The following is a 26952-nucleotide window of genomic DNA, read 5'->3' on the forward strand; positions in this document are numbered from 1 at the left end:
GAATATCAGCCTGCAAGAACGTCGCCATAAAAAGGATACCGTAACTTGATTACTGCTCCTTTTGCTCAGCTCATGGATTGGCTCTGTACAATGATGTTAACACCAGTAGGGGAAAGCACTAGAAATATTGGAATATCACTTAAGGTGATATAATTTCATCACAAAATACCAAAGTCTGACACAAAAGGCTAGGTACAGCTTTCACATTCTGCTGCACACTCGTCTCTCTGCATGTGCCTAGCTGCCACTGACATTAATGGGAGCTGTGTATGCTCAGATTTATATAACCCATTAGCTAGGGTTGACATTTCCATTCTGCAGCAACACAATGAAGTATGAAAGTTGGCAACACGACACCATCAAGGCATTTCTCGATTTTTAAAGTAGTGGTTTGGGCTTGCTGTTTAGAAGAAATTACAGAAACTTGGACTAAAAATCTGTCTCTTAGACAAGCACAAAATTCTCCTCCATAGATTAAAATCCCCTCTACAACTTCCTAGTTCACAGTTTCCTCAGAATTATTCTATTGGGGGAGGAAATGTGATCTGCCTCCATACAAAACTGCCAGGAAGGTCATCCCCTAAACTGAGGTATGTCCCAAGAACCAAATGGATCTCAGGAAACCTAGAGAAACCAGATTCAGCTACATGGAGACCTATTGGGTCTGCACTGCTTCCTGGTCATGACCCAGGATCCTGGTTTTTCGTGACCCCACCCCCCCGCAAAAAAAATTCTCCAATAAAAAATAACATAAAAATCCGTATTCCCATTAAAATGAAATGCTGCACTTTAGTTTCCCTAGCGACAATATATACGTATCAGTTGAACACAATGTTTTATTGAAATATAGTAGACCCCACCTTTAGCCAAGCCTCCATTATCTGGCTTTCTGTGTTAACCGAACCACCAGCTGCCCAGGGCTAACCACCTGAGCCCTGATGCTGTCAGCCCTGGGTGGCTGGTGGTACAACTAACACAGAGAGCTGGATAATGAAGGTTCAGATAAATGGGATTTTACTCTATGTAAATTTAAGGTGCATTCAAAAATCAAGCAAAATGGGGGGGAGGCTACGCACATTGAATAAGTGACAGTGGTACTTTCAGTAAAATGTCATTAATAGTTTATATATATATATATTTTCCACAAAATGTAAAAACTAATGATTCTCTATAAAAATGCAAATTCTGTGTTTTTCCGGGGCAAACGGATTTCTAGGATCCCTGGTCATGATTCCATGCTTCCTTGCCAGCCATTGCCCTTACCACTGAGGGAGCAGGGAATGCCACTCCGCAGAGAATCCTCACATGGTTAAAGAAGGTTATTGACAAAGAGAGGGGTTGCTCCTGCACACTGGGTTACTTCCAGCCCATCCCTACCTGACCTGGGAAGCCCAGTCTCGTACACACATGGAGGGGCTTGAACTGGTACTACTGCAGGGGAGCAAGCATGCAGTCTTTCCTCACCCTTCTTCCCAGACCCATGATCTGGGGCCCCAGTGCTCATAGAAGGAGGCGGGAATGACTAGATCAGTGTGCAGAGCTGTGATTGTAGGGTCGCGGTTGCTCATGAGTGTTGGGCTTTAATTGCCTCTTTATTTTAGGAAACAGATCTCTGAAGCATTTTGCTTTCAAACCCCAAAACGCTTAGGACTAAATTCTGCCTTTGGATGCATGTGGGAGGCATCATCTGATGCCAATGGAAGCTGCATGTCCACAACCAAAGACAGAATTAAAAAAAAACTATAAAAAGCACAGAGACAGGAAGAGCTTTTGGTCCAGTTTTAAACTGATGAGCACTGACCAATTGTCTTTTACCTTTTTCCTTCTTATTTCCTAAACCGGTCATGAGAAAACAATCAGATTAAAAATCAAAGGGTTTTTGTCTCCCAATTAAAGATACTCCTTAGACAGTATTGATTGCTTCTGCCAGTTTGAATAGAGAAAAAAGTTTTTAAAGCACAAAGGCCAAATTCTGATCTCAGATGTATAAATGAACTCAAGCCAATTTCAGCCCTAGTCTAAGCTGCTGTAACTCCAATGAAGTCAATGAAAGTTCATGCGAAGGCCAAATTTTGACCTCTGGTAAGTACACCTGTATATCCGAGGGCAGCATCTGGGCCCAAGATAAGGGCCAATAACTACGACATTCACCACTATAATTTCTTCTCTATCAATGATTTTCAACAGCAAAATGTCAAGTAATTGCAGGTCTGATCCAAAGTCTGTTGATATGAATAGGAATTTTTCCATTGGCATGTCACTGTGCTTTGGATCAGACCCTACATGAATTTCAGACAAAGTAATTCTAAGGCTAGATTGCATTAACTTTGTACTCCTTTTACAGTGATATGAACAGCAATAATATCACAATCACTGCTGACAAGTAACCTAGATATTCAATAAGCTGAGCTCCATTCCAAATGGTTTAGTCATGAGCAAAACAGTGCCCATGTTTTCAAAAAGTATACAATATATTTATAATAAAAACACAATAAAGGTACCACGGGATCCGTAAGGGATTGGACTGATTTTAAGTGTGTGATTATCTTATCAGCAGATATTTTCAACTTGATAAACAAAATTTCTGCATTTTAAATTGCTTCTGAATTTGAAGTGCATCTTTAGTGCCGCCCTGAACCAACTGTCCATTTTTAGCTAGGTAACATGATTGAAGCTGGTTTGGAATTTATGACATGATTTTGTGACATGCTAAGCGTCTTTTGCAAGATGCTCAGCATTCTTATCACACTGACTTTGACACAAGCAGAAGCCTCTCAGTAGGCCCCTTTGTTTTTCCTGGGCTCTACATAAGGCCGCAAAGTTGCAGGCCTGAGACCTTAGGAAGTAAAAATATGACTTCTGCTACCACTATAATTATCCTAGAGAGCAGGGCCACCCAGAGGATTCAGGAGGCCTGGGGTCTTCGGCGGTGGGGGGCCCCCGCCGCCGAATTGCCGCTGAAGACCCGGCACTTTGGCGGCGGGTCCCAGAGTGGAAGTACCCTCCGCCGCCGAATTGCTGCGGAAGATGCTCCGGGGGCCCAGGCCCTGCGAGAGGTTTCCGGGGCCCCTGGAGCGAGTGAAGGACCTCGCTCCAGGGGCCCTGAAAAACTCTTGTGGGGGCCCCTGTGGGGCCCAGGGCAAATTGCCCCACTTTCCCCCCGCCCTGGGCAGCCCTGCTAGAGAGACCCAGATGAACTATTGTTGTTTGTTTACTTTTTTAGACTACTGCAGTCACAGCAGAGAAGTTATACTAATGTTTAATATTTCCACATTTTACTAGGTTGGGCGTTTTCTACACTACAAGTAACGCTACAGAAGTACACATTTAGTCTGGCTTTATTCTTCAGTGTAGAATCTACATAAGGAGTTTTCCCAACCGCAAATCCATTGAAAATAATGGAATTAGAAAGCCATGAGAGTGACTATAAATGAATTAGTCTAGAAATCTCTGTGCTTTATAACACCTCAGTGCCTGCTGCTACTAGCTCATTTTCTTGTAGTTCTGAAGAGTTCTTCACCTGTCAGTAATGGGAAACGATTGTTTATTTTTTATTATTTTATTGCTGATATAAAATTATTAGAAAACTTTAGGGAGACCTCCACCCCCAAACTGTTAATGGAACCTTCTCTTGCTATTGTCCCCTTACTCGTTAAGCAGGTGAATGAAGCAAGGCCATAATGCTCTCATCTATTATGGGAATTTATTCCTTGGTTGAGCCATGCATAAATCACAGATGTAATTGACAAATTTAGGGCCTTCCCCTGCTCCTGCTGAATCCTGTGGGAGTTTTGCCATTCATGTCAATGAGGGCAGGGCAGGATTTTTAAAGCCTACAGGCTGCTGAGTGCCTTCATCTTCCACTGAAGTGACCATGCAGGAAGCAGGCAGCCTGTCTCAGCCTCCAACCTTGAGGGCCAACTTTTAAAAGTGCTCTGTGCCTCATGTGAAGCATGGCTTGTCCTCAATGTTCACTGAAGTCAATGGGAGCTCTGGACGTTCAGCATCTCTTCAAAACAGACCACTTAAACGGGCACCTGCATATGGATTTAGGGGCCAGATTTTTGAAGGTATTTAGATGCCTAAAGATACAAATAGGTACCTAACGGGATTTTCAAAAGCACCTGGGGACCTAACCCCAATTAATTTAAATGGGATTTAGGCAGCTCAGTTCTTTTGAAAATACCACTAGCTGTCCTACTGCATCTTTAGGTGCCTAAATACCTTTGTAGATCTGGCCCTTAGGTGCCTAACTTTAATCACCAGGTTTGCAAGTTTTGACCAAACTATTGATCCCCACAAGGATCTCCTGAAGCTTAATTCAATAGATTTTGGAAAGTTCTTTGAGTTCTTAGAATATGTAGTAGCAGTGAAAAGTATTATTAATTATTATTATTAGAAAAATAATGTTTTAGTTCATATCTTTGGAGGGCTAGAATCTCAGCTATCCTAGTATCAGAGGGGTAGCTGTGTTAGTCTGTATCCACAAAAAAACCCTCCTCATTGTTTCAGCTATCCTAGTCTCCTTCTGACTGTTAAAGAACGAATAATAATTTCCACTTTAAAAAGCAGATGCAACGATGCTGCAGTGCCAGACAATAAAAGGAGACCCATTAGCACAATGAAGTCATAATATGCCTGTTATAAAGATATATACAGTAAGGAAAATGACCATTCAGAGAGTACACATAAGCCTTGGAATCGTTATTAATGTGTCTATGAACACCGCCCTGGATTTGGTTGGAATTTAACAGGTTTCTAATGTCATCATTTTTGGAAACGGTTTCATTTCAGTAGCTGTCATTTCTAAATTTTGGTTTGTAAAATACACGTCTCTGACTATTTTTACACTCGCATACAAAAAAACCTATTAACAGCATCAAAACAACACTGGTTCCCAGGCTGAAATGATTCTGCATCCTCCCTGCAGTTAGCCGCTTTGGGCAAAAGCTTGAGTAAACAGAGGAACGCTACAGCAAACTCAATCTCTGACAGACAAACAGGAAAGGGAGAACCATGGTCCCTCCACTGAAAATGCCCTGCCCCTAGCCCATACGTATTCAGATCCAGGAACTATTAGAAAAGCAGCCCAGCCAACGTCAAACCTCATGACAGAGCATAGGGAGAGCGGTGGTCTCTCAGGTGGCCATGACCAATACCCTACAGGCCTTTGATAGATCAAAATCAACACCCTGAATTGCACTCCAGAAGCCAGTGTAGCATTATGGGAATAAGTGCAGTATATACCCTATGGATAACAATTGAAACAAGAAGTTGCACCCTATACCAGATGTAGCCCAATGAGGGAGCACCTTGCAGCAACACACTCAGGTACAGGTTACTATGGCGAGGACTACAGTGTGAAGCAATGGCTATAACTTTCTGGCTAAAGCCAGACACAGACACAGCCAAGTTTCTAATGAGCCTTGGTTTGGTTTTTTCTTTAAACCCAGCAGCAATTCTGATAAGTTATGCACATGATCCTTCACTCTTTGCTGAGGGAAAGTTACCATTGACTTCAATGTAGAACCAAGCTCTTTCTGTTGGTCAGAAAAAAAAGACTGGGACCGCTAAAATGCCAACACTGAGCCTGTAATTAGAGGAGGAGTTCAGTATAATGTGGCATTTTTTATTGCTGCTATGCTTTTGTATGGTTCTTTTTTCAAACCTGACCCCTGCATATCTTTATGTCCTTATGCTCACAAACAGTACCAGGGGTCTGCTCAGGGGAGTGAAATAGGTAAAGTCTTCTAGAGCAAAGCAAACTAGTTTTAGAGTTCTGGTTTGCACCCGGTATAAGCTCAATTCATTTTTAGACATTTAATGTTTATATTACAGTAGCACCCTGATTTCTGCAAACACAAAGGTAGATGTGGTCCCCACTCCAAACAGCACATCATCTCCATGAAAGGAAAGTGGGGAGCACGGTTCAGCACATAAAAAGTCAGAATAAAAATGGGGTGTTGCTAAGTCTTTACTCTAGTGCAGTGGTTCTCAAACTAGGGCCGCCGCTTGTTCAGGGAAAGCCCCTGGTGGGCTGGGCTGGTTTGTTTACCTGCCGCATCTGCAGGTTCGGCCGATCGTTGCTCCCACAGACCACGGTTCGCCGCTCCAGGCCAATGAGGGCTGCGGGAAGTGGCGCGGGCCAAGGGACGTGCTGGCTGCCCTTCCTGCAGCCCCCATTGGCCTGGCACGGCGAACCGCGGCCAGTGGGAGCTGCGATCGGCTGAACCTGCAGACGCGGCAGGTAAACAAACCGGCGCAGCCCGCCAGGGACTTTCCCTGAACAAGCGTCGGCCCTAGTTTGAGAACCACTGCTCTAGTGCATTGGTACATAGAGTGAAAACTCTTCATCTCTCAAATGCACTGTTGAGTCCACAAATCTAGGCTGCTCTTCCTCCCCCGCCCTACTCCCTGTGTCCCAATATCGTGTTGCCCTGGAACCAAAGCTGAAGTGAGGAGACAAAACAAACCCAATGAGTTTCCTCACACAATCACCTTCTATCACTTGTCAATAACGTAAGGCGCCTTAAAAACACCTCTCTCAGCACCAACAGAATTAGGGAATAGATTACATACTTTAAAACAGCAGTAAGTAGGACTCGGAGCCATTTGCTTCCCACAGCTTTCAGTGAAAGCAGAACATCTGTATTTTGTCTCATCTTCAGCTCACGCCCCAGAGAAGTCTGCCAAGATTCACAGTAAGAAAGGCAAGAACAATTGGAGAAAGAAGAAATAACCAATGTTCACAGTTCAAATCATTCTATGTAAAAATTCATGGGGTTTGCATGACTTTTCATGCTGATGTGGTTTACACGAGTTTTTATCCACGGGCAGCTTATCTCTGCTGAAGTCAGTGCATTGTTCAACAAGGCAGGAGGCTGCTGATGTAAAATAAAATCCTTCTTTCCTTCCTTAGCAATTAACCAGATTGCTGCTGCATTTGACAGAATTTGATTTTACAATACTCAACGGATTTAGCGAGCTGCTGTTTGAAGCACCTGCTTCTGAAATGTGCATACTGCGTCTTTAGTTTTCCAGTGAAGACCATTCTCTGCTGCAGCACCATGACTCTCCTTGCTCTTGTTTTGTTTCCATCTGAGACAAGGTTACAGTGATACTGACATAGTTTTGGTATGGCCACAAATAATCTGTTGTCCTTCCTCTCTTGAGTATTAGAAAAGCATAATTGTGCATACGGTAAGTCAATTCTGTTAATTTCAATGGATGAAGCCAGTTCATCACATTAAGCAGTCCAAAAATAAAAAGGAAGAAGAAGAAAAACTAAATCCCAAATAGGCATCTTTGGAATCAGTAGTGCAAAATATTTTTGCTGATTTTTTTTCTTGTCGTACTGCAATAATCTGAGTCTTCAACTTTTTCCTAAAATAGTAGACCTGCAAATTTGAAACATTACAATGATGAAGATGAAACAAAGAAGCATGCATAATCAGTGCTTTTTGGTTTGGGCTCATTCAGTATTATTTGTGAGGCTTTATTCTCATTTACACTAAAGCCTGTTTACATTGGTCCGGCAGTATAAAGGAGCCTTAAAGTGGATACACGTGACACTCTGGCAGTGTTTTACATCCACTCCCAGGCACCTTTACACAGTCAGAGCAGTGTAAATAAGAACTGGGCACTTTTTATTTACAGTGTATAATTTATATTAGGACTATTATTTTATCAGTCCAGTTACAGCTTTGCAGACTAGAGCCTTAAGCTGAGAACACCTTCAGCACAATCAACAAGACACATATTTGATGCCAGTTCTATTAAGAAATTTTCAAACTTCAGTCAAGTTTAATTCTTGACTATCAATGTAGTGCATGTATTGTAAGTATGGTTTTATAACTTGAACTCTTACCTCAAGGATTTCCATCTCTCTTTTTCAATTTGGTTCTCTGGACTTTCACTTTCATAGGAAGCCAGATACAAACCTAATAAAAAAAAGTCAGTCAAATATCATCAGGAACCCCAAATCCTTTTGCTTCCCCAAATTACAGTCATTCCCTGTGAGTTTTGCTGGTACATATTATCTTCCTCATCTGTTGTCACTACTGTCCCACACAATAAACAGAATGTTTTTAAAAATCCAAGGGCGGTTAAGTGCCTAACTCTCACCGAAAGCCTGGGGTGCCAAAATCCCTTTTGTGCCTTTGAAAACCTGCCCCCAATGTGTTATCAAAAAGTAAAAAAATCAAGGATTGACAGCTGAAGAGACAAATCCCCAGTCTTCTACATTAAGTTCACATATTTTAACATTGAATTTAATCCTCCCTCACCCCCATTTTCATCTGCAACCTCTTCAAATTCCTTAAGAGACAAGGCATGTTAAACAAATAGCACACTAGGTAAGAATGAAAGTCCAGCATCCAGAGTGAGAAAACGCCATGCAGAAATGACACCCTCATGACACATATAATCGTATAAACTGATCTAAGTTAATAGATCTTTTTTGAAGAACCCTGAACTACAGGATGCATTTTATAGTGCAAAAATAAGGGTACGCATTCAAGATTCCAGCTGCATGAGCTGTTCGTGCATTACCATCTAGCCTGCTTTATGGACTTTTATAAGTAGGTCATAATTTGTATTCATGGACACTTTCGCATTACACCATTTAGTTATGCTTTATTCTGTAATGCCACAGTCACCTTTGTATTTTATTCTGTGATATAATACAGTAACGTTTTAATATTCAAGAGTTAGCCCACTGTTACTCTGTATTGTGGCACGGAGAGCTTATTTGTTTTATTTGACCGGTCAGCTCTGTCTCTCTTTTACTCATGGCAGGTCTTTCTGCACTGCACTTTACCTTGGGCAGTAGGGGAGGCCAGCTGTAGCCTGGCTTCTACTGTGGGCATCTCATGAAGCCAGCATGAATATGACTCTTTATGTGTGGGAGAGGGTCTGCAAGCAATTAGGGAGTTGAGGTCACCATGCAGCCTGAAAACAGCCCTTTTGAGATATCTACAACCCCCACTTCCCTACACATAGTACCCTAAGCACCACCTGAAGCCCCCATTCCCTCTCCTTTCCATACATATTGCTTTAATCATTCCTTTTTGGCAGTCATTCCTCATGGGATTGGAGCTTAATTTTCCTAGCTGTATTTTGACTTCTGATGTGGCCTATGAAGTAACAACTGTCTGGTGTGATTAACTTGGATGGCTGTAGAAAAATGCCTATAGAATCAAAAGGAAAAATAAACCCAACTGCAGCCTAGCTTATGGGAATGTAGCTGCTGTCACTTGATATGTCTGCCATGATCTAACAGGATGCGACTGAAATAATCCCGTATGAAATGAAGCAGTGTGACACGCTAGACCCCAAATTGGAGGGGGTAAAAGAGGAGATGGGGAAGAGAGATGGGACAGGGACTAATTTCGGAACAGGAATCAGATCATATTTTAAAGTAATTACTGTGGAAGATTTGTCTTAAAATACTTAAAAAAAATAAAATAAAAGTGTTTCCTCACTGGAGTGAGGGACGTGAGTTGGACTCGCACAGCCTGGGGCTCTGGACAACTGATTGGAGAGCTGAAATTGTTGATTGGTAGGGAAAGGTAGCCCTGACCTCAGTCCCAGAACTGCTTTTGGCTAGAGGGTGACTGACATTCATGATCGTCCCTGATGTGGTTGCACAGCCTCATTCCTTGGTTAGAGACACAATACCATCGCAGTGACTTACTCCAAGATGCCCGGTGGAGATATGGTGGAAAAGTGGCACAACAATGAATTAATGGACCAGAAGGTAATTTTTGCAGTAGCATGCTGGATAGAGTGGTGATGAGCAAGTTAAGAGGCAGGAAGCCTAGAGAGGAGCAGCTTGTAGTGGTCAAAGTGAGAGATCACCAGAGCACAGATAAGGGTTTTATCAGTGGTGATGGAGAGACAGTCACATTTATATTATTTTGAATGGTTAAAAAATATTTAGGGATTTCTTACCATCCTCAGTAAAGATGGGAGCTGTATGCAAGTAGTGGATAATGTTATGGTCTTGTTCAAATGGGCATTCCACTTGCTTCCACGTTATAAACTCGCCTACTTGTTTAGCCAGTTCCAGGAATTTCTGCAAATATTATAAAGTCCATTTAGTACAAGAACATCATATCACCGAAAGGATCACATCTGGGCAGAGGCTGCAGATTTCCTAATGCAAACTGCACGGATATGCATTTGTAAAGGAACCCCACGAAATTCAGAAGGGAGCATTTTCTCAATAAGACTTCCCCTTGGGTTCCATACTGTGCTGAAAGGGGAAAAAGCAGGGTCGGGGTATCCTACATTCCATCTTCACATGAAATCCTGCTCTACTCTCAAGTAGAAATAAACAGTTTACCGTTTCCATGCATAGGGTTTGCTCCCGAATGGATGGCATAAAACTGAGTGCCATTCTGGGATGTGTCCCAGGTTTAGAATACAGCTTTGTACAAAATGCTTTACAGTAATATATCATATAAGGCTTCATGCAATATATGATAGACATGGCAAATGCATTGTATCAAAAGTGGCGTGTGTGAGATGATGCTCGAGGAGAGCTAGTGCAGCTGCGAAGGCCTGGGCAGTGGCAGGAGTGGTGACCCAGCTGTGCCAAGGACAAACACTTCTGAAAACAGTGGGTATGTACTCAGCACAGCTTAGCCACGCTACCATGGCAACGCTACTCTCTATACTTGTGCTAGCCCTCACAAGCTACTGTGAGTACGGGTTTGCGAGCAGGGGATCACATCACTAGCTTGTAGTGAAGAAAGATGCCCTCTTACAGTCAGGCTCTAACTTACAACACCGTAAGCACCACTCGACACTCACGAGCAACAGGCTTGGCTCGCTGTGTGGGGACAGCCTTCTGCTACAATGCCTCTAAGGGCGGCAGAAACTTAGAGAAGCAAGCAAAAGAGAAAAGATGTTTTCAGATGAGATTCAGAAAGCACTTGAGAGCTGATGGAGCAAATTTTCTTCTTATTTATACAAGGGCAATTGTACAGAAGCTGCTTCGTCTCTGCATTTTCACAGAAGTTCAAGAATACAGCAGGGGTGACGCATAACGCAATATTAAAAAGTGGAATGCATGCACATTGCATTCAGCATCCTGTCACATTAGTGCAACACTACCCTCTAGTGTATGGACTCAGAATTACTCAACTATTTATATGCAGTGTAGCTGTAGCTATGTTGGTCCCATGATATAGAGAGACAAGGTGGGTGAGGTAATACCAACTTCTGTTGGTGGGAAAGACAAGCTTTCGAGCCAAACAGAGCACTTCAAGTCTGGGAAAGGAACTCTATGTCATAGCAAAATGGACTGAACAGAGACACTGAATTTATGCCTTACTACAACTAACCCCCTCTTCTTGTTTTATGACTGCAGAGGAGTTACGGGGCTATTCTATCGTAAATGGTTCCTTACAATATGTGCTAACTACTTATGCTGAACAATCTGGTCCACCTTGTATTTAGCTGTGATGCTGGGAGTTCCTTATTAACTTGAGAGCCAAGGTGGGTGAGGTAACAATTTGTGACTATTACCATCTGGTGTCTGGTCTGCAGCGAGGACACGTCTTTCTACTGTGTATAATGGTGGTTAATGCAAATTCTCCTGTTGTGTAATCAGTAGAGGCTTCCAAGCAGAAGATCATGAGTTTTAATTCCCAGGCCAAATGTGTGTGATTTACCTGATTAACATGGTGACTATAGATGAGACCTTATATAGTTCAAGCTCTATTCTTATATTTACATAACGTTTGCAATTGGTTGACAGCATTGTAACAGGGTATGCCACCTCCCAAGCACCCATTTGTGGCCTCAGGTTGTGGTGTAGGCCCCTGCCTCAGTTTCCCCCTCTTCAAAGGGCTCCTTAAATACACTCCACACAGCCTTTTTGTGGCAAAGCCACTCCTCCTTGGGACTGGGTTTATTAACATAAAATAATCTCAAAATAAAACTCCAAATCCCAAGTTAAAGTCCAACAAAAGTCCACACACTCAAAAGTTTACTCCTGGGGGGATTCTGCACTGATGCGGGGGCGCAGAATTCATATGGCCTGTATTTTTCTGTGCCCAACCCCCCCCCCGCCCAACGCAGAAAAATGCAAAAAAAATCTGCCGGGGGGGACACATGCCTCTTCCCCGATAGCCCAGGCAGCACATCAATTCCAGCGTGCCTGGAGCAGCCTCAGAGACGGGGGCGGGACTGGGCATGTGTGCCTGTGTGGTCATCGTCAGGGGGTTGGGGCTGAGTATACGTGTGCGCCACAAGCGTACGAGAGAGAGAGAGAGAGAGAGACTCTCCTCCCCCTGGCTATTGCAGCTCATTGGCTTGTAAAGGTAGGGCTTTTTATGATGCACGAGGTAGGCTAGAGGCACAAATAAAATTTCTTCCAGGCCTTCCTACCAGGGGTAGGGTTGCTGATTTTGGTTGGATGTATTCCTGGAGGTTTCATCACATGATATAATCTTTAATTAAAGAGTCATCTTTAATTCCTGGAGACTCCAGGACAATCCTAGAGAGTTGGCAACCTGAACCAGGAGCCTCTCCTGCTTTGGCAGGCCACTCCCAGGCCCTACCTGGCTGGAGTCTTCTCCTTCTTACACCCATGGAGTCTGTTCTCCCTAGCTCTCAGCCTTCTTCAGCCCTCTGGCTCTGGCTTCCATGTCCAAACCCTGCTCCCTGGTCCAGGGTGTCCTGCAGGAGATTCCTGCTCACAGCAGCTCTTGTGCGCTCTTGGCCCCAGCTTCCTCTGGTAGTCTCTTAAACACCCACTGATCCCTGCCCAGGTGTGCCTACTTCATAACTATGGGCGTCTGGCCCCAGGCCTCTGTCCCTTAAGGGGACAAGCCACCCTGTTAAAACCTGCTTTGGCAAACCTCCCTATTTTCTTAACCTATAAAATGAGAAACCGCTACAGTACACAAAAGTATCGGGCACTGTACACTGCCTTGCTTATCTATGGATATATGATAAATATACTTCTCCTTTGTCTTTGAAAAATTCCCCTTTCCTTCCAGGCTGTTTGTATAATCAATTATGCCGCTGATACTGTATTTATACCAGCTAACCCAAAGGACACTAGTTAGGATCTGCCACTCATTTGGCATTAGAAACTCCTTGGTTTTTTGATCTCTGAATGGAATGTTTTTCTCTATATATATGAATTCTTTTTAAGGGAATCCTGGGATTGGTTTGACCTTCAAGGAGGGTCACACAAGGTCATCCCTTTTGTAGGATCTAGTCTTTGTTGGACTGCACTGAAACGTGCGCAAATGGTCTCAGATAGTGCTATCAGGAGGGAGTAGATAAAGACATTTGCAGATCTTACTTCAAAATTGACGTGCCCATTCGGAAGGCGATTAGCACATCCTTCATTCAAAAAGTAAATGTCTTTGATCAATAGGCTGAAGAAAGGGATGACAATCTGTGAAGGGAATGACAACGATTATCTTTGTGGCTCCGTATTTTCACTGCAGGAAAGAAAAGTTCAGTCAGAAGGGGGGAAAAAAAGATTAACTTCCCAATGTACTGTTCTATTATAAAGCAATACAATGATAGACAAGCACCAGGGAAGGAGGGTACAAAGGTATTTTCAATGATTTGGGGGATGGTTGCACCATTGAAATGAACAATCTGTGGGCACTATGGGCAAAAAATGAAGCAATAATTACAACTAGTCTCCGATTCCTTCTTAATATTTCAGTGGCATCGCTTTCCTGAGCAAAGATAAGACTCTTTTGTCTACAGAGTTGTTTTATAAGCCAATAGATTCACCGACAACAATTTAAAGATAGCCAGGAGCCAAAGAATACAATGAGGATGGAGAACCCTTGCTACAGATGCAGTTATGCTAACAATCACACCAAAATAAACAAACATGGAATAATAAAATCTTGTGAATCAGGGGGTATCTCTGCATGGAGTTATTCTCCTGAATAATTCCATGTGCGGCGCTCTTATTTCAAAGTAAGAGTGCCACGTTCCTGTGTAGATAAGCCCCAAAGGGGCCAAAACTCTAAGCTGAAAAGCAGAAGTTCTAATGACTCAGATGAAACAGGGTGATTTACACTGAACCTTTGGTAAAATGCTTTGCCACTACTGACACAGGGTTAGGTCTTCAGATGGCTTAGATCAGCATTGCTCCACTGACTTCCAGTGGAGTAATGTGGATTTACACTGGCTGAGGATGTGATCCACAACCAACAAAATTATGGCTTTCACTTTACTTCTCCTGATTGGAGAAAAGTAGTGTTTAGACCAGTGGTTCTCAACCAGGGGTACGTGTACCCTGGGGGTACGCAGAGGTCTTCCAGCAGGTACATCAACTCATCTAGATATTTGCCTAGTTTTACAACAGGCTACATAAAAAGCACTAGCGAAATCAGTATAAACTAAATTTTCATACCGACAATGACTTGTTTATACTGCTCTATATACTATACACTGAAATGTAAGTACAATATTTATATTCTGTGCTAAAAATGAGAAAGTAAGCAATTTTTCAGTAATATTGTGCTGTGACACATTTGTATTTTTATGTCTGATTTTGTAAGCAAGTAGTTTTCAAGTGAGGTGAAGCTTGAGTGTACGCAAAAAAAATCAGACTCCTGCACAGTAGTCTGGAAAGGCTGAGAGCCACTGGTTTAGCCCATAATCTGTCAACATCACAAAACGTCATGGACTCTGGGTGCAACACAAATTCATCCTAACACGTTGGTATGAAAAGCTATAGACTAAAAGGCAAAAGGACTGGTCTGGCACCAATTTTAACAAGGCCATGTGAAAAAAGGAGGCAGTGAAGAGAGTTGGCGAAAGAAAGGTGGTTATTTTATTCCTGGTTTGGTGGAAATGAAGATGAAAAGTCAGAGACACTCCTGCGAAGGCTCAGTAAGGGCTATCCTAGGGAATACTGAAATTAAATGCTTGGTACACCAAGAAATGTCAGTAGTAATCAAAGAGACCTAATCAGAGAAGCCTTTGAGGACTCAAAACAAGCACCGGGGATCATCTGGGGCAAACTGGAAGACACACTCAGATCCAAAGCCTTCCCTCTAACCAATATGATATACTATCATCTAGTTTTGTTTTGTATAGTAGGGGCCTAATTCCACTTTAGTGTAAATCTTCTGAACTCAGTGGAGTTAGGTTAGAGAAGAATTTGGCCTTACAAATTCAAAAGTTGGATTTAGGAATAGGGTCCTGGTACGAAGCCTTGAGCATCCTGGTATGGTTATAGACTACAGTGGGCCTATCTCAAAGTGAGGTAAGGAGCTCTCATGACACCAGGACCAAACCCAAATGCTGAGAGCTATGGGCAGACCAACTAGTGACGGAGCATCTTTTTAGCAAGGACACCAACATCAGAGATCAAGTTTGTGTCTTCATTCTTGACCATACTCAGGAAAGGCCACTCAAAGGGCTTGGTCCAGTGAGTCCGTACTAACCTTGTGAGCATCAATTTGTAGCTGCCACATCTGCAATTTAAGTAGCCAAGTATGGGCTTGATCACCGTGAATGGACATAACACGCCATGTGGGTTTCAGTATCCAAATGGATCTACTGGCCAATTAGTAAATGAGCTGAACTATATCTTAAGTGAAAGTACAATAGCTTTGAGGAAATGCAAGGCTATGGGAATTGATGACAATGAAGCAATCATTTAGCTAAGTAGTAAAGGTTATTCAGTCTCTTGCTGAACAGCAGCTGAGGTAGTATCTGAAGTGGACCTAGGGTAGAATGTCACCAGTGATTTTCCAGTCTACAGCCTTCACAATGCACCAATAGGGAGTGCAAGCACTTGATAGATACTAAAAAGGAAATGTAAGCAAGGACCCCCAAAACCAGAATGCTGCTCTTGTTATAAAACCAGAAACCACTTTCTGGTCCAACTGAGGTATTGCATCGAGTGAGCTGATGAAGGGATGCATTCCTGCAAGTTTCTTTCTGTGAAGGTTATGGAGGATTTCTTGAATGTAAATGTAGTACTCCCAAAAGAAGGTCAGACTGGTCTCCCTGGAGACTCCAGTACTATATCGATTCATAGAATGGATACAGTATGGGAAAGGGCGCACTGAAAACTCCAACACATTGGGCCTGATCCTACGAAGTGCCAATCAATTGCGAGTTGACGGTGCTCTTAGGATTGGTCCCATGGCTGGCCAATGAACCTGAAGCCTTCCCTACAGGGAGCAGCCCTGAGGGAAAGAGAGTTAATCCGTCTAGGACAAGTCTGCTGAGGTTACCACTTCATGAAAGTTGTGACAGTCTTTTTGTGATATGGAAACGTGACCACTAGAAATTGAAGTGAGGCACTTAGATCACCATCCAGAAGTGACCGAGATCACTAGTTCTCTTCACATAGGATTTTAATGGTTGCTCAAAGACCAAAAAACCCCAATAAATGTCCCCAATAAGAGTATATCACCCTGTGTGTTTTAGTTTCAGAATCTCTGTACTGAAAGCAGATACACTAGAGAGTTATATTTGTAAGGCGGGCTATTATCCAGCCAGCTATTATCCTTGACTAGCACAGAACTTTTGATTCCCCCCAAACCATCCAATCCACCCACACGCTCACAGAGAGAGAGAGAAAGACAATCGTTTCCGTCAGAAGGAACCAAGTTAATGAAATCAGACAAGCACTTCCCCATGGTATCAGATAGCAACAACATACACAGCATTATGCTGTACAGAGTCCAACATTTCAAAGCAATTTAGACAAACATCATCAACGCAAAATGGTGATTCCCTGTGGAACGACTTAACTCTGGGGATGACACAGGTCAGCTGACTGCATACATGAAAGCAGAGTTAGTTTCTCACAAACATGCTCCTTTGAACTCTGCACAGAATACAAACCCTTTATTGTCACGTGATCTGTCCCTCTGCCCTGTGGGGGGCTTATTTCTATTAACTCTGAAATTAGCCACTGTCTCGTGTCACAGCTTGAAGGGCCGCATTAGCATACATTTATTTAAAGCCTACTCATTCCTAAGCAAATACAAAATACTCTAAATAAACCATTTATGCAGGGAGAAGATAGCTGGGTCAATGTAACATGACTCTGGGCTAACTTCCAGGTTGAGCCTCCATGGGTGCGCTGAGAGGATGGAAGCAATAGGGTGCAGGAAACACCTTTCCCTCACCACACACATATGAGAGCCAGGCAGAATGCTGACACTAGCACGCCCTGAAAGCAAGGTAAGGGGAGATGCCAGCACGCCAGATGGTGCTAGCACCAAAGGTCCCTGGTTAGCTGGTCTGGAGGCTGGGCAGCATCCATGCCCTGAGCATTAGAGTGCCTCCCCCAACCATGGCCAAACTGCATCCCATCTCACTCCAAGAAGGCCATTGGGCACTCTAGCTTCACTTCTGTCTAACTACATGGAGGAGACAAGAGAAGAAAAATACAGTGCTTAAAAAAAGAAAAAGCACGGCACCGATGGAGTCTGGGGAGCCACACATTCAGTTCTTGGCCCTGCCACAAGCTTCTGGTGCAACCTTGGGCAAGTCGCTTCATCTTTGTGCGCCTCCATTGCCCACCTATAAAATGAGGATAATAGCATTGCCCCGCCTCCCTGGGGTGTTGTGAGGAGAAATATATTAAAGGCTGTGAGGTGCTCATATACTCTGGTTCTGGGGGCCAGAGATGTACCTAAGGCAGACAGAACAGCCAAAGATATTCCATACACCTAGGTAATGTCACAGAGAGACACTAGAGCAGGGGTAGGCAACCTATGGCAACGTGTTCCGAAGGCGGCATGCGAGCTGATTTTCAGTGGCACTCACACTGCCCGGGCCTGGCCACTGGTTCGGGGGGCTCTGCATTTTAATTTTAAATGAAGCTTCTTAAACATTTTAAAAAACTTATTTACTTTACATACAACAATAGTTTAGTTATATATTATAGACTTATAGAAAGAGACCTTCTAAAAACATTAAAATGTATTACTGGCACGCGAAACCTTAAATTAGAATGAATAAATGAAGACTCGGTACACCACTTCTGAAAGGTTGCCGACCCCTGCACTAGAGAGCCATCCTGTGCACTGTTCACAAAACAGGAACAAGTGAAAATGCCAGAAAATTGGAAACCACTCCAAACAAGGCAGAATGCATGGTAGATTATCCCAGCAAGCAGTTGGTCACTATCCCTTTCACAGTGGTTTTATTTATCCACAGGTGTGTTGTGAGCAAGACACGAGAAGTCATTCTTCTGCTCTACTTTGCGCGGGTTTGGCCTCAACTGGAGTATTGTGTCCAGTTCTGGGCACTGCATTTCAAGAAAGATGTGGAGAAATTGGAGAGGGTCCAGAGAAGAGCAACAAGAATGATTAAAGGTCTTGAGAACATGACCTATGAAGGAAGGCTGAAAGAATTGGGTTTGTTTAGTTTGGAAAAGAGAAGACTGAGAGGGGACATGATAGCAGTTTTCGGGTATCTAAAGGGTGTCATAAGGAGGAGAGAGAAAACTTGTTCACCTTAGCTTCTAAGGATAGAGCAAGAAGCAATGGGATTAAACTGCAGCAAGAGAGGTTTAGGTTGGACATTAGGAAAAAGTTCCTAACTGTCAGGGTGGTTAAACACTGGAATAAATTGCCTAGGGAGTTTGTGGAATCTCCATTTCTGGAGATATTTAAGAGTAGGTTAGATACATGTCTATCAGGGATGGTCTAGACAGTATTTGGTCCTGCCATGAAGGCAGGGGACTGGACTCAATGACCTCTCGAGGTCCCTTCCAGTCCTAGAATCTATGAATCTATGAATAAGAATCTATGAATGTTTGGCACACACGACACGGAGAGCACGATGACCTGGAAAAACAGTAAGCACAGTCCAGATCTTGCCTTATCTTGCAAACTTGTGCCTCTGTGTTACAAGGGTGCAGGAGGCAGCCACACTCATACCGTAGCTGGGCAGTGCTCCTATCTACCATTCCCTAGCAAGCTAGCTGGAGGACTGGCTAACTGGGGTATGGTCTGAATGTGCCCTAGACCTCCTGCTCAGCTGCTATTGCTGTTTCCACAGGGCAGGTTAGCAAGGACAGGATTTTGCCTCTCATTTTCAAAGCTGCAACAGAAAAAAATTAGTGGCCAGGCCCATCAATAGCAGCTGCTGTCCCACGTCATGTTCTTTGTGGCCCATTTCTGCTTTTTGCCAGAGCTCTTTTGGAATGCACGGCACATCAAGTGTGCACTCGAACGTGTGCGGCCCATGTGCCTGCTCAGATGTCCTGAGTATCTGCAAGTCAAATCAGGCATTCAATTAAGGTTCTAAGTTATTCATCTCAAATGCTCAGCGCTGAAAATCTACCCTCTGATTTAGTGTCAACCTTTCATTCATCACTTGACATTCAGCAAAGAATAAGGCTACAAACTGAATCCCAAACTCAACAGATCGTGTAACTTGAAGTCCAGATTGTAGGGATTTCATTATTTGTTAAATCATTCCCAGAATTAATGCTTTTTAGACAACTAATCCAATGCAAAGGTGTCTAGGTAGGACCACATCCTGGATAAGGCAATGAGACCATTGAAGGCAAATAAGATACAGTGGATAATGTAGGAATTGGTGACAATAAAAGGGGGAAAGAGGATTATTGATGATTTTTTTAATAATTGGAGATATACCTATCTCCTAGAACTGGAAGGGACCTTTAAAGGTCATTGAGTTCAGCCCCCTGCCTTCACTAGCAGGACCAAGTACTGATTTTTGCCCCAGATCCCTAAGTGGCCCCCTCAAGGATTGAACTCACAACCCTGGGTTTAGCAGGCCAATGCTCAAACCACTGAGCTATCCCTCCCCCCTACAATGATTGGCTTGTATGTGGACTCAGCTCATCCTGTCCAACCCCAGGTGACGTGGTCAGAGCAGACATCACTCTTCTCTTTGAATCCTTCCACTGGCTTCTCCTCCAATGCATCAATCTCTGTTGCTTTGCCTTTAAGACCCTTCACCAGTGAGCCCCACGTTGTCTATCAAACCTACTAACGAATCAAACTGTCAACTCCCCATCTTCTCTCTCTCTCAGTGATGCCACTCCCTTGTCCGCTTGTCCCTCAGGCTCCCACGCCATCCGCTATTCAGACAAACTGTCCATCAAAATTCATAACCCTTTCCTTTTTTAAACCCTCCTCAAAACCTCTCTGTGTTCTGATGCCTGGACGTATTTATCTAGGAACACTTTGGCTGTTGACGTTGTTTATCTAGCACCCTCCAGAATGCATCATTTTTTGCCCACCGCTCCCGAACAGAGGTTCCATACACAGCTTATAGCAGAAAATATACTTATTCTGCAAGTGATTGGGAAAAAACATTATAAACACAGTCCAATTTGAAAACAACTAGGTTTCTGTGGTTCCAAAAGGTGAGCTTTGCTAAACAACTGACAGAAAACCCTGAAACACTTTCCATGGGCTGCGATCACATTCTGCTGAATTTTATCCAATGACAATACAACAAAATACCTTGACCAGGTACCTTGCTTATAACAAGCAATGAAATTAGGAAGATCTGGGGTCTGAATTATGTGCTGTGACGTATCTAGGATTTTAATGTACCCAGCAATGATAAGCCACTGAGCCTTATGCATGAACATTTTCTTAGGCTAATATGTGCACAAAGAAAATAGAAGGTGGGTTTTTTCCTTGAGTAAAATAGATTCCTATCAATCTACTAACCTCGTGGCGCTTGGTCTTAACTAGGCATAGATAGGGATGTGGCAGAGAACTTCCACAGGAATTAAGGTAAAGTAATAAAGCAGCAGGCTTGAATATATACGATTGTCACCAGCGGAATAGATTGCATAAGCATCTCAAAATGTCAGGTTCTAGATGAAGCATGTGTGAGCTTGTTCAAGGAATTTCTCTACTCTTCATTAATACCCAATTCATCAGCTCATCCCACAGCAGGGTATTGGTTTTCAGAACAACTCTGCATATTTCCCTTGCAACAATGGCAGCCCGTGGACCAGATTCCGACCTCATTTCGGGGTAAACCTTGTGCGACTCCACTGGCTTCAGTGCACTTACATCAGATTTGCACAGATGTGAGATCAGAATCTAGCCCAGTTCCTCTAGCAATGAATATTCAATTTCACTTTATGCTTACGAATGCAGCATCTGCTTCGCTGCACCCAGAGGGTTGCTCTCTATTTATAACAATGTGCTATCACAACATTTTTTAAAAACTGTTTTAACAAAATAAAAATTAGAGTGAATGGGGAAAAACAAAGAAAACCAGAAGAAATACAATAGAGCTCATACCACTCATAACAGCTATAATCATAGCTGAAAAGAGGTGATAAGAAGAAAATAATTCTGAAATCACATGCACTCATATTTAATTATCTTCAAGTTTCATTCATTCACAAACAAGGAATGTGTTATTCAAATGTATCTTCCTCTGGCAAATGCACATTGAGCATTAAAAACTCAGCGGGATTCTCTTTGATTCAGTTTGATTTAAAATTTGGGAAACCTTCCATCCTTTTCTTTCAGCACAGGAAATCAGCTCTTAGATACCAGGGGGTAGCTCTCGCTTAGTGCAGTGGGAGCCACTGTGTAAATCTGGGTATCTGAGGGTAGAATTAGGCCCCAGGTTTGCTGTAAGTGTCAGACTTGCCTACAGTGCTTTGAGCAAGTCGGGGTCACCTACTGTTAACTAAGTGCCATTCAGTCATCTCTGAGGAATAGCACCTTTTGCTCACCGTCTCAAGTCAGCCACTACATAAGGCGGGTTTGCCTACACAGGGAAACTGACTGGTATAGCTAGAGCAGAAAAACTATTGCACTGTAGCCAGGGCCGGTGCAACCATTTAGGCGACCGCTAGGGTGCTAGGATTTGGGGGGCGCCATTTTCTTTGGCAGTGACCACGGCGGCCGGATCTTCGGCCGCCCCAGTCACCACCGCCATTTAGGTGGAGGGAGCTGGGGCAGGGGAGCGTGGGGAGGGCCGCCTGCAGCAAGTAAGGGAGGACGGGGGCGGCACGCATGGGAACTCCCCGCCCCAGCTCATCCCTGCCCCACCTCCTCCCTGAGCACGCCGTGGCTGCTTCACTTCTCCCGCCTCCCAGGCTTGCGGCGCCTAAGCTGATTGGCGCCACAAGCCTGGGAGGCGGGAAAAGTGAAGCAGTGATGGCGTGCTCGGGGTGCTCATGCTTGTGCGCGGAGCAGGGGTGAGCTGGGGTGTGGGGGGGTGCCTCAGGGTGGAGGGTGGGGGATGGGGAGCTGCCGCGGGGGGGATGCCTCAGGGCGGAGAGGGGGAACTGCCGCAAGGGGGGGGCGCCTCAGGACGTGGGCTTGGGGACGGGGGAGGGCGCAAGGTGGAAGTTTCGCCTAGGGCGTGAAACATCCTTGCACCGGCCCTGACTGTAGCTGCACAGGTATAATTCCCCCACATGGACCCTTTATTCTGGAATAATTAACGCCGCTTCAAAGCTAGTCAGTTTCCCTCTGCAGACAAGCCCTAAGTGAATTTTCAAGGGATGTGGAGATGTATGTAATGATCAGGCAGGAGGGGCAGCAAAAGACCTATGGACCACTGCGGATTCACTTAAGTACTATTTTGAGGTTTGAAGTGGGATTTAAGTGGTGCCTAAGACTGGTGATGGTGGTGATGGTGGGGTTCACCCCAAGTGCACACTGCAAATTCCAGTGATTCACCACCAGCTTTAATCATCCCCCATCCATTCAGGAATAAACAAGACCACAAGACGAGGACAGACCTACCTTCTCCCTGTTGCTGTGTGCAGTGAGGGATCGGTGGGCAGCCCCTCGCAACGCAGTTCTGTAGTTATAAAAATTACCAGTAGGGTCCATCTGATGCTAGGTGCAAAATGAGACAATTGCTGTGTATTTGATCAGAAAGGACTTGGATTCTTTTTTCTTGTCAGAATTTAAAACCAAGTTGCAGTAATGGAGATCTGAACATGTACAGTCTAGGGATGGACAAGTCATCATCATTTTCTTGTCACATTTATCTGGCTTAATGCTTATTTACCAAGGCATCCAGATGTGATTTTAGATTAATAGAGATCATCATAATGTGGCAGTGTCAGAGAGCTCAGCTAGCACTGAATGAACTCCCCAAATCTAGTCAGTCCGTTTGGTAGGGGCTCAGTGTAAAACCTAAAGACAGTCTCTCCTTTGGTTGTTCCAAAGTCCTGGGCAGAGGCCACACCTATATCCTCAGGAGATACATAATTCTACCTAATTTCCTATAAGTGCTGGCCATGGAAACAGCTAGAAACCTACATGTATAGATTGTGGTTGTTTGTATCTTTGATTTTTATATTAAAATCAGCACAATTTTATTTGAACAAGGTGGCATATATGGGGTAGCTAATCACAGCATCACTGTACATATTATATAGATATCAGGCCAAATTCTTGCTTCCCAATGGAGAAAAAAAAGACCATTGCCTGAACAGGTGGCGCAAAATTATGCACCGTTTATATCAGGCTAAATCTGGCTGGCATCAGGGTGAATCCCCTGCAGTAATGTGCTGGCACATCTCCATATAACACTGTAACAGCCCCCCACAAAAGCTATGTGTCCCCATGTGCCTTGCTTTCGCCAGCTCAGAGGTGGAATGGTTCGCTTGGGTGCCAGACACAGAGCACTATGGCACTATCGTGCAGTGGGAGTTTTGCCACTGACTTCACTGAGAGCAGGAACAGGCTCATGAATGATCCTTTATAGAGGAGTTCATGCTGATTACACCCACTTTTTGGCACATTCCATTCACCCCACCTTACTCTGCCCTGGTGAGTGGAGGCAGAATACAGGTGCTCCAGCCGCTCTCTGCATGATAGTTGTTTTACACCTTCTGTTGGTACATTTCTGCTCACACGTGCCTCTCCAGAGAGATTTTGAACCCTAGTCTATGAAGAACCTCTCCTTCAGAGGTTCTCAACCTTCTTCTTTCTGAGGCCCCACCAAACTCCATGGCCCACCTGTGCCACAATAACTGGTTTTCTGCATATAAAAGCCAGGGCCGGCATTAAGGGGTAGCAAGCAGGGCAATTGCCCTGGGCCCCATGCCACAGGGGGCCCTGTGAAGCTAAGTTGCTCATGGACCACGCTTCAGCCCCAGGTAGTGAGGCTCAAGCTTCAGCCCCATGCAAGTCTAACACGGGTTCTGCTTGGCGGCCCCCCAGGGGGCCTCGGACCGCTGGTTGAGAACCACGGCTCTACTTAGTATTGGGCACCTGAATACATTTGATTAATACAAATAATTAAGCTTCTTTTTTTACCTCGAGAATAAAAAATTTGGCTGTTTTCACTTTTGACCAGGTCTTCTTTAACCTGGAGACGGGGCTCATGTTCATTCCAGCTAGGAGGAAATAAGAAAGAGGGAAACAGTTAGGAGTCAGATGTGCTTTTTACAGCCATTATGCCAAACAGAAAAATTCTATTTTGAAGCATCTACCATACTTACATATGATTGCCATCAGTGAATTAAAATTCCCTATGTTAAAGCACTCTCGGGCAACATCAATGAAGAACTCTATGACTTGTGCTCGCTGTTTCTTTTTCGCAGGCTGCAGATTAAATAAATAAATAGTCGCGACAAGCACATGGAAAATCGTAGGCAATGACAGGCTTTGGTGCCCTACCCAGGAAAATCCTAACTTTAACTCAGCAGAGTTTTTTAAAAAAGCCCAGCTATTGCCTAATTTTGTACAGCAGTTTGATTGACTAATGACATTTGTGACCAGCAGTCTCCTGAATCAAAGCTTTCATGGGGCCAAAACCCTTTAACGGCTCATTGCTTCAGTGCCAGGTCAATGATTGAGACAGTCAGCCTCTAGAGACTACTGACTGCAGAGATAAACTGTCCAAATAGCTCGAAAGCTACCAAGTAAAAATATTAATAGACACCTGGCCCCACTGAAATCTATGGGAGTTTCGCCATTGACTTCAGTGAGGCCAGGATTTCACCCCTATACAACAACCACACCTTCATTCTATGGAGGCTTTGTCTCATAATGTATTTAAAAACTCTTTCTCCTGTCCCGAAGGTAAATTTACTGGTAATGAAAAAGTAACAGAAGTGGGGAGTGATCCCCAGATGAAATAGCACTGACAAGAACAGTGCAAGCTACCCCAATATCTGTCTGCTAATTTCTTTCTATCTGTTTTTCCTCTTGTCTGTCTAGGCTTCATATCACACTCATCACCACAGTATCTGAGCACTTGCCTCAGCCCTGCCTTTGAAGAACTACATCCAAGGATGAGACATCCACAGGTCATTCAGTTTGGCCTTTCTATTGAGACTTTTCACAAGCATGGCAATCCGAGTTAATTTGGATGGTGGTTGTGGGTTTAGAGACTCATGTCTAGTGGTAACTAGATTGAGATCACCATATTATTTTCAACTAGGTCACAAAACTGTCAGCAGATGGTAACAATGTTGAGTCACCAACAACTCAATCTGTCAACCCTGGGGTGAAAGGTTCCGTGTTCCCTTCCCTCCACAACGCGTCCTCCACATTTTTAAAACAGGTGTCATTTCCAGAATCCAAATTAAATAATATTGATAATAAAAATACTTTAAATGAGCATTAAATATAGATTACGTGTGCAGTCATAGGCAGTGTATCAAAGAACCATGTGAAAGGCCCAAACAATGACACAATGATAACTTTGAGCTGTGGCGCTGATGGCCATTGTCGTTCAGCTCCTCTTCAGTTTTGCACTGGGATGAGATTGCCCAGAGACAGGGCACTGAGATGGAAGAGGAAAGGTCCTAGGAGAGATTCTGGTGAGATTTTCATGGAGAATGAGGTGGTGAGCCACCCACCAAAAGAGATGCAGCAGGAACAGCCAGAGAGGGAGGAGGGGAACCAAGAAAGGATCACAAGAGCCAAGGCAGGCCAAGATTGCAGGAAGGGAACTCTAATTTACAGATTCAAAGGCAGAAAAGAGATCAAAGAAGATGCAGATGGCGTAAAAGACATATGAGATCTGGCCAGGAGGAGGACATTGGAGACCGTGGTAAGAGCAGACGCAGGAGAGTGGAGAGGGCAGAGTCAGATCAGCAGAGATCCAGGATGCAGCCAGAGGAGAGGACTCAAGGCGACAGATGTAGACAGCATGTTCAATGAGTGTAGAGACGAAAGGGTGAAGGGAGCTGGGGCAGTAGCTTTAGTGACAGGACGGAGTCAAGGGGGCATTTTTTGAGCTTGGGGAACACCAGGACATGCTTGGATTGTGCAGGGAATAAGCCAGAAAAGACAGAGGGGTTAAGGTGAAGGGGTCAGAGGGGAGGCGAGTGAGGTCAAGTGAAAGGGAGGAGGAGGAAAGGAATTTTGAGAGGGAGAAGACAAGAGGAGCGGGTAATGGAGAAAGAAGGTTGCGGCAGTTCTTGTCTCTTCTCGATGAATGGAAGATTGGAGCAGGCTCATTTGGGATTTGGACACATTCAGCATTCAGAAAAGCATTCAGAAGACAGAAGACAAAGATTTTTCTGCTTTTCATTCTCCACTGGAATCTTTTCAAGGGAGTAAAAAAAAAAAAAGACTCTCATGGCATCATTCAGATTATTTCTCTTGCAGAGTTCATCATTCTACAACTCCACACCTGCTACACACTCACAGCTTCAACAGAATGGGTTTTTTTTTTACTCACTGCATCAACAGATTCACTCCTTTCCCACCTCCCTCTCTCCCGCCCCAGCTCTGTTTTGCTCTATGTTTGTAATTTACCCGGGTGTTTCTGTGAGCACATTACTAAAACGTATGTGAACAACTTAGCTGGGTCATGAAAAATATATCCCTGGGATTGCTTATTAATGTACCATCTCAGACTGGCACATCAGGCATGTGATGAAACACTGCCACACATTTTCACTTACCATGCAAATTTCTGTTGCCACAAGATAGCAGAGTCTATTGAACCATTTCACATAGGCCTCAAGGTTACTAGTCTTTTTTTGCTCATTGAAACAAGACTGGG

At 43.9% G+C, this 26952-nt stretch overlaps 1 protein-coding gene and 1 long non-coding RNA gene across 3 annotated transcripts in view; one reads left to right on the forward strand and one right to left on the reverse strand.

Moving 5' to 3' along the window:
• LOC123375644 overlaps positions 1-26952 on the forward strand; it is a 47257-nt gene that overhangs the window by 19634 nt on the left and 671 nt on the right. The gene's annotated exons all lie outside the window — the stretch shown is intronic.
• RASGEF1C (RasGEF domain family member 1C) overlaps positions 6662-26952 on the reverse strand; it is a 50669-nt gene continuing 30378 nt past the window's right edge. Inside the window, exons 6-13 of the mRNA XM_045026735.1 lie at positions 26852-26947; positions 24434-24536; positions 24249-24328; positions 22722-22817; positions 13322-13417; positions 9952-10075; positions 7868-7940; positions 6662-7397 (exon numbers count right to left, since the gene is read on the reverse strand). Coding sequence (XP_044882670.1) covers positions 7373-7397; positions 7868-7940; positions 9952-10075; positions 13322-13417; positions 22722-22817; positions 24249-24328; positions 24434-24536; positions 26852-26947 — 693 coding nt within the window. The 3' untranslated portion in view covers positions 6662-7372. The remainder of the gene's footprint in view (positions 7398-7867; positions 7941-9951; positions 10076-13321; positions 13418-22721; positions 22818-24248; positions 24329-24433; positions 24537-26851; positions 26948-26952) is intronic.

The sequence above is a fragment of the Mauremys mutica genome, chromosome 8 (genome assembly GCF_020497125.1).
Source record: "Mauremys mutica isolate MM-2020 ecotype Southern chromosome 8, ASM2049712v1, whole genome shotgun sequence".
Classification (NCBI taxonomy): domain Eukaryota; kingdom Metazoa; phylum Chordata; order Testudines; family Geoemydidae; genus Mauremys; species Mauremys mutica.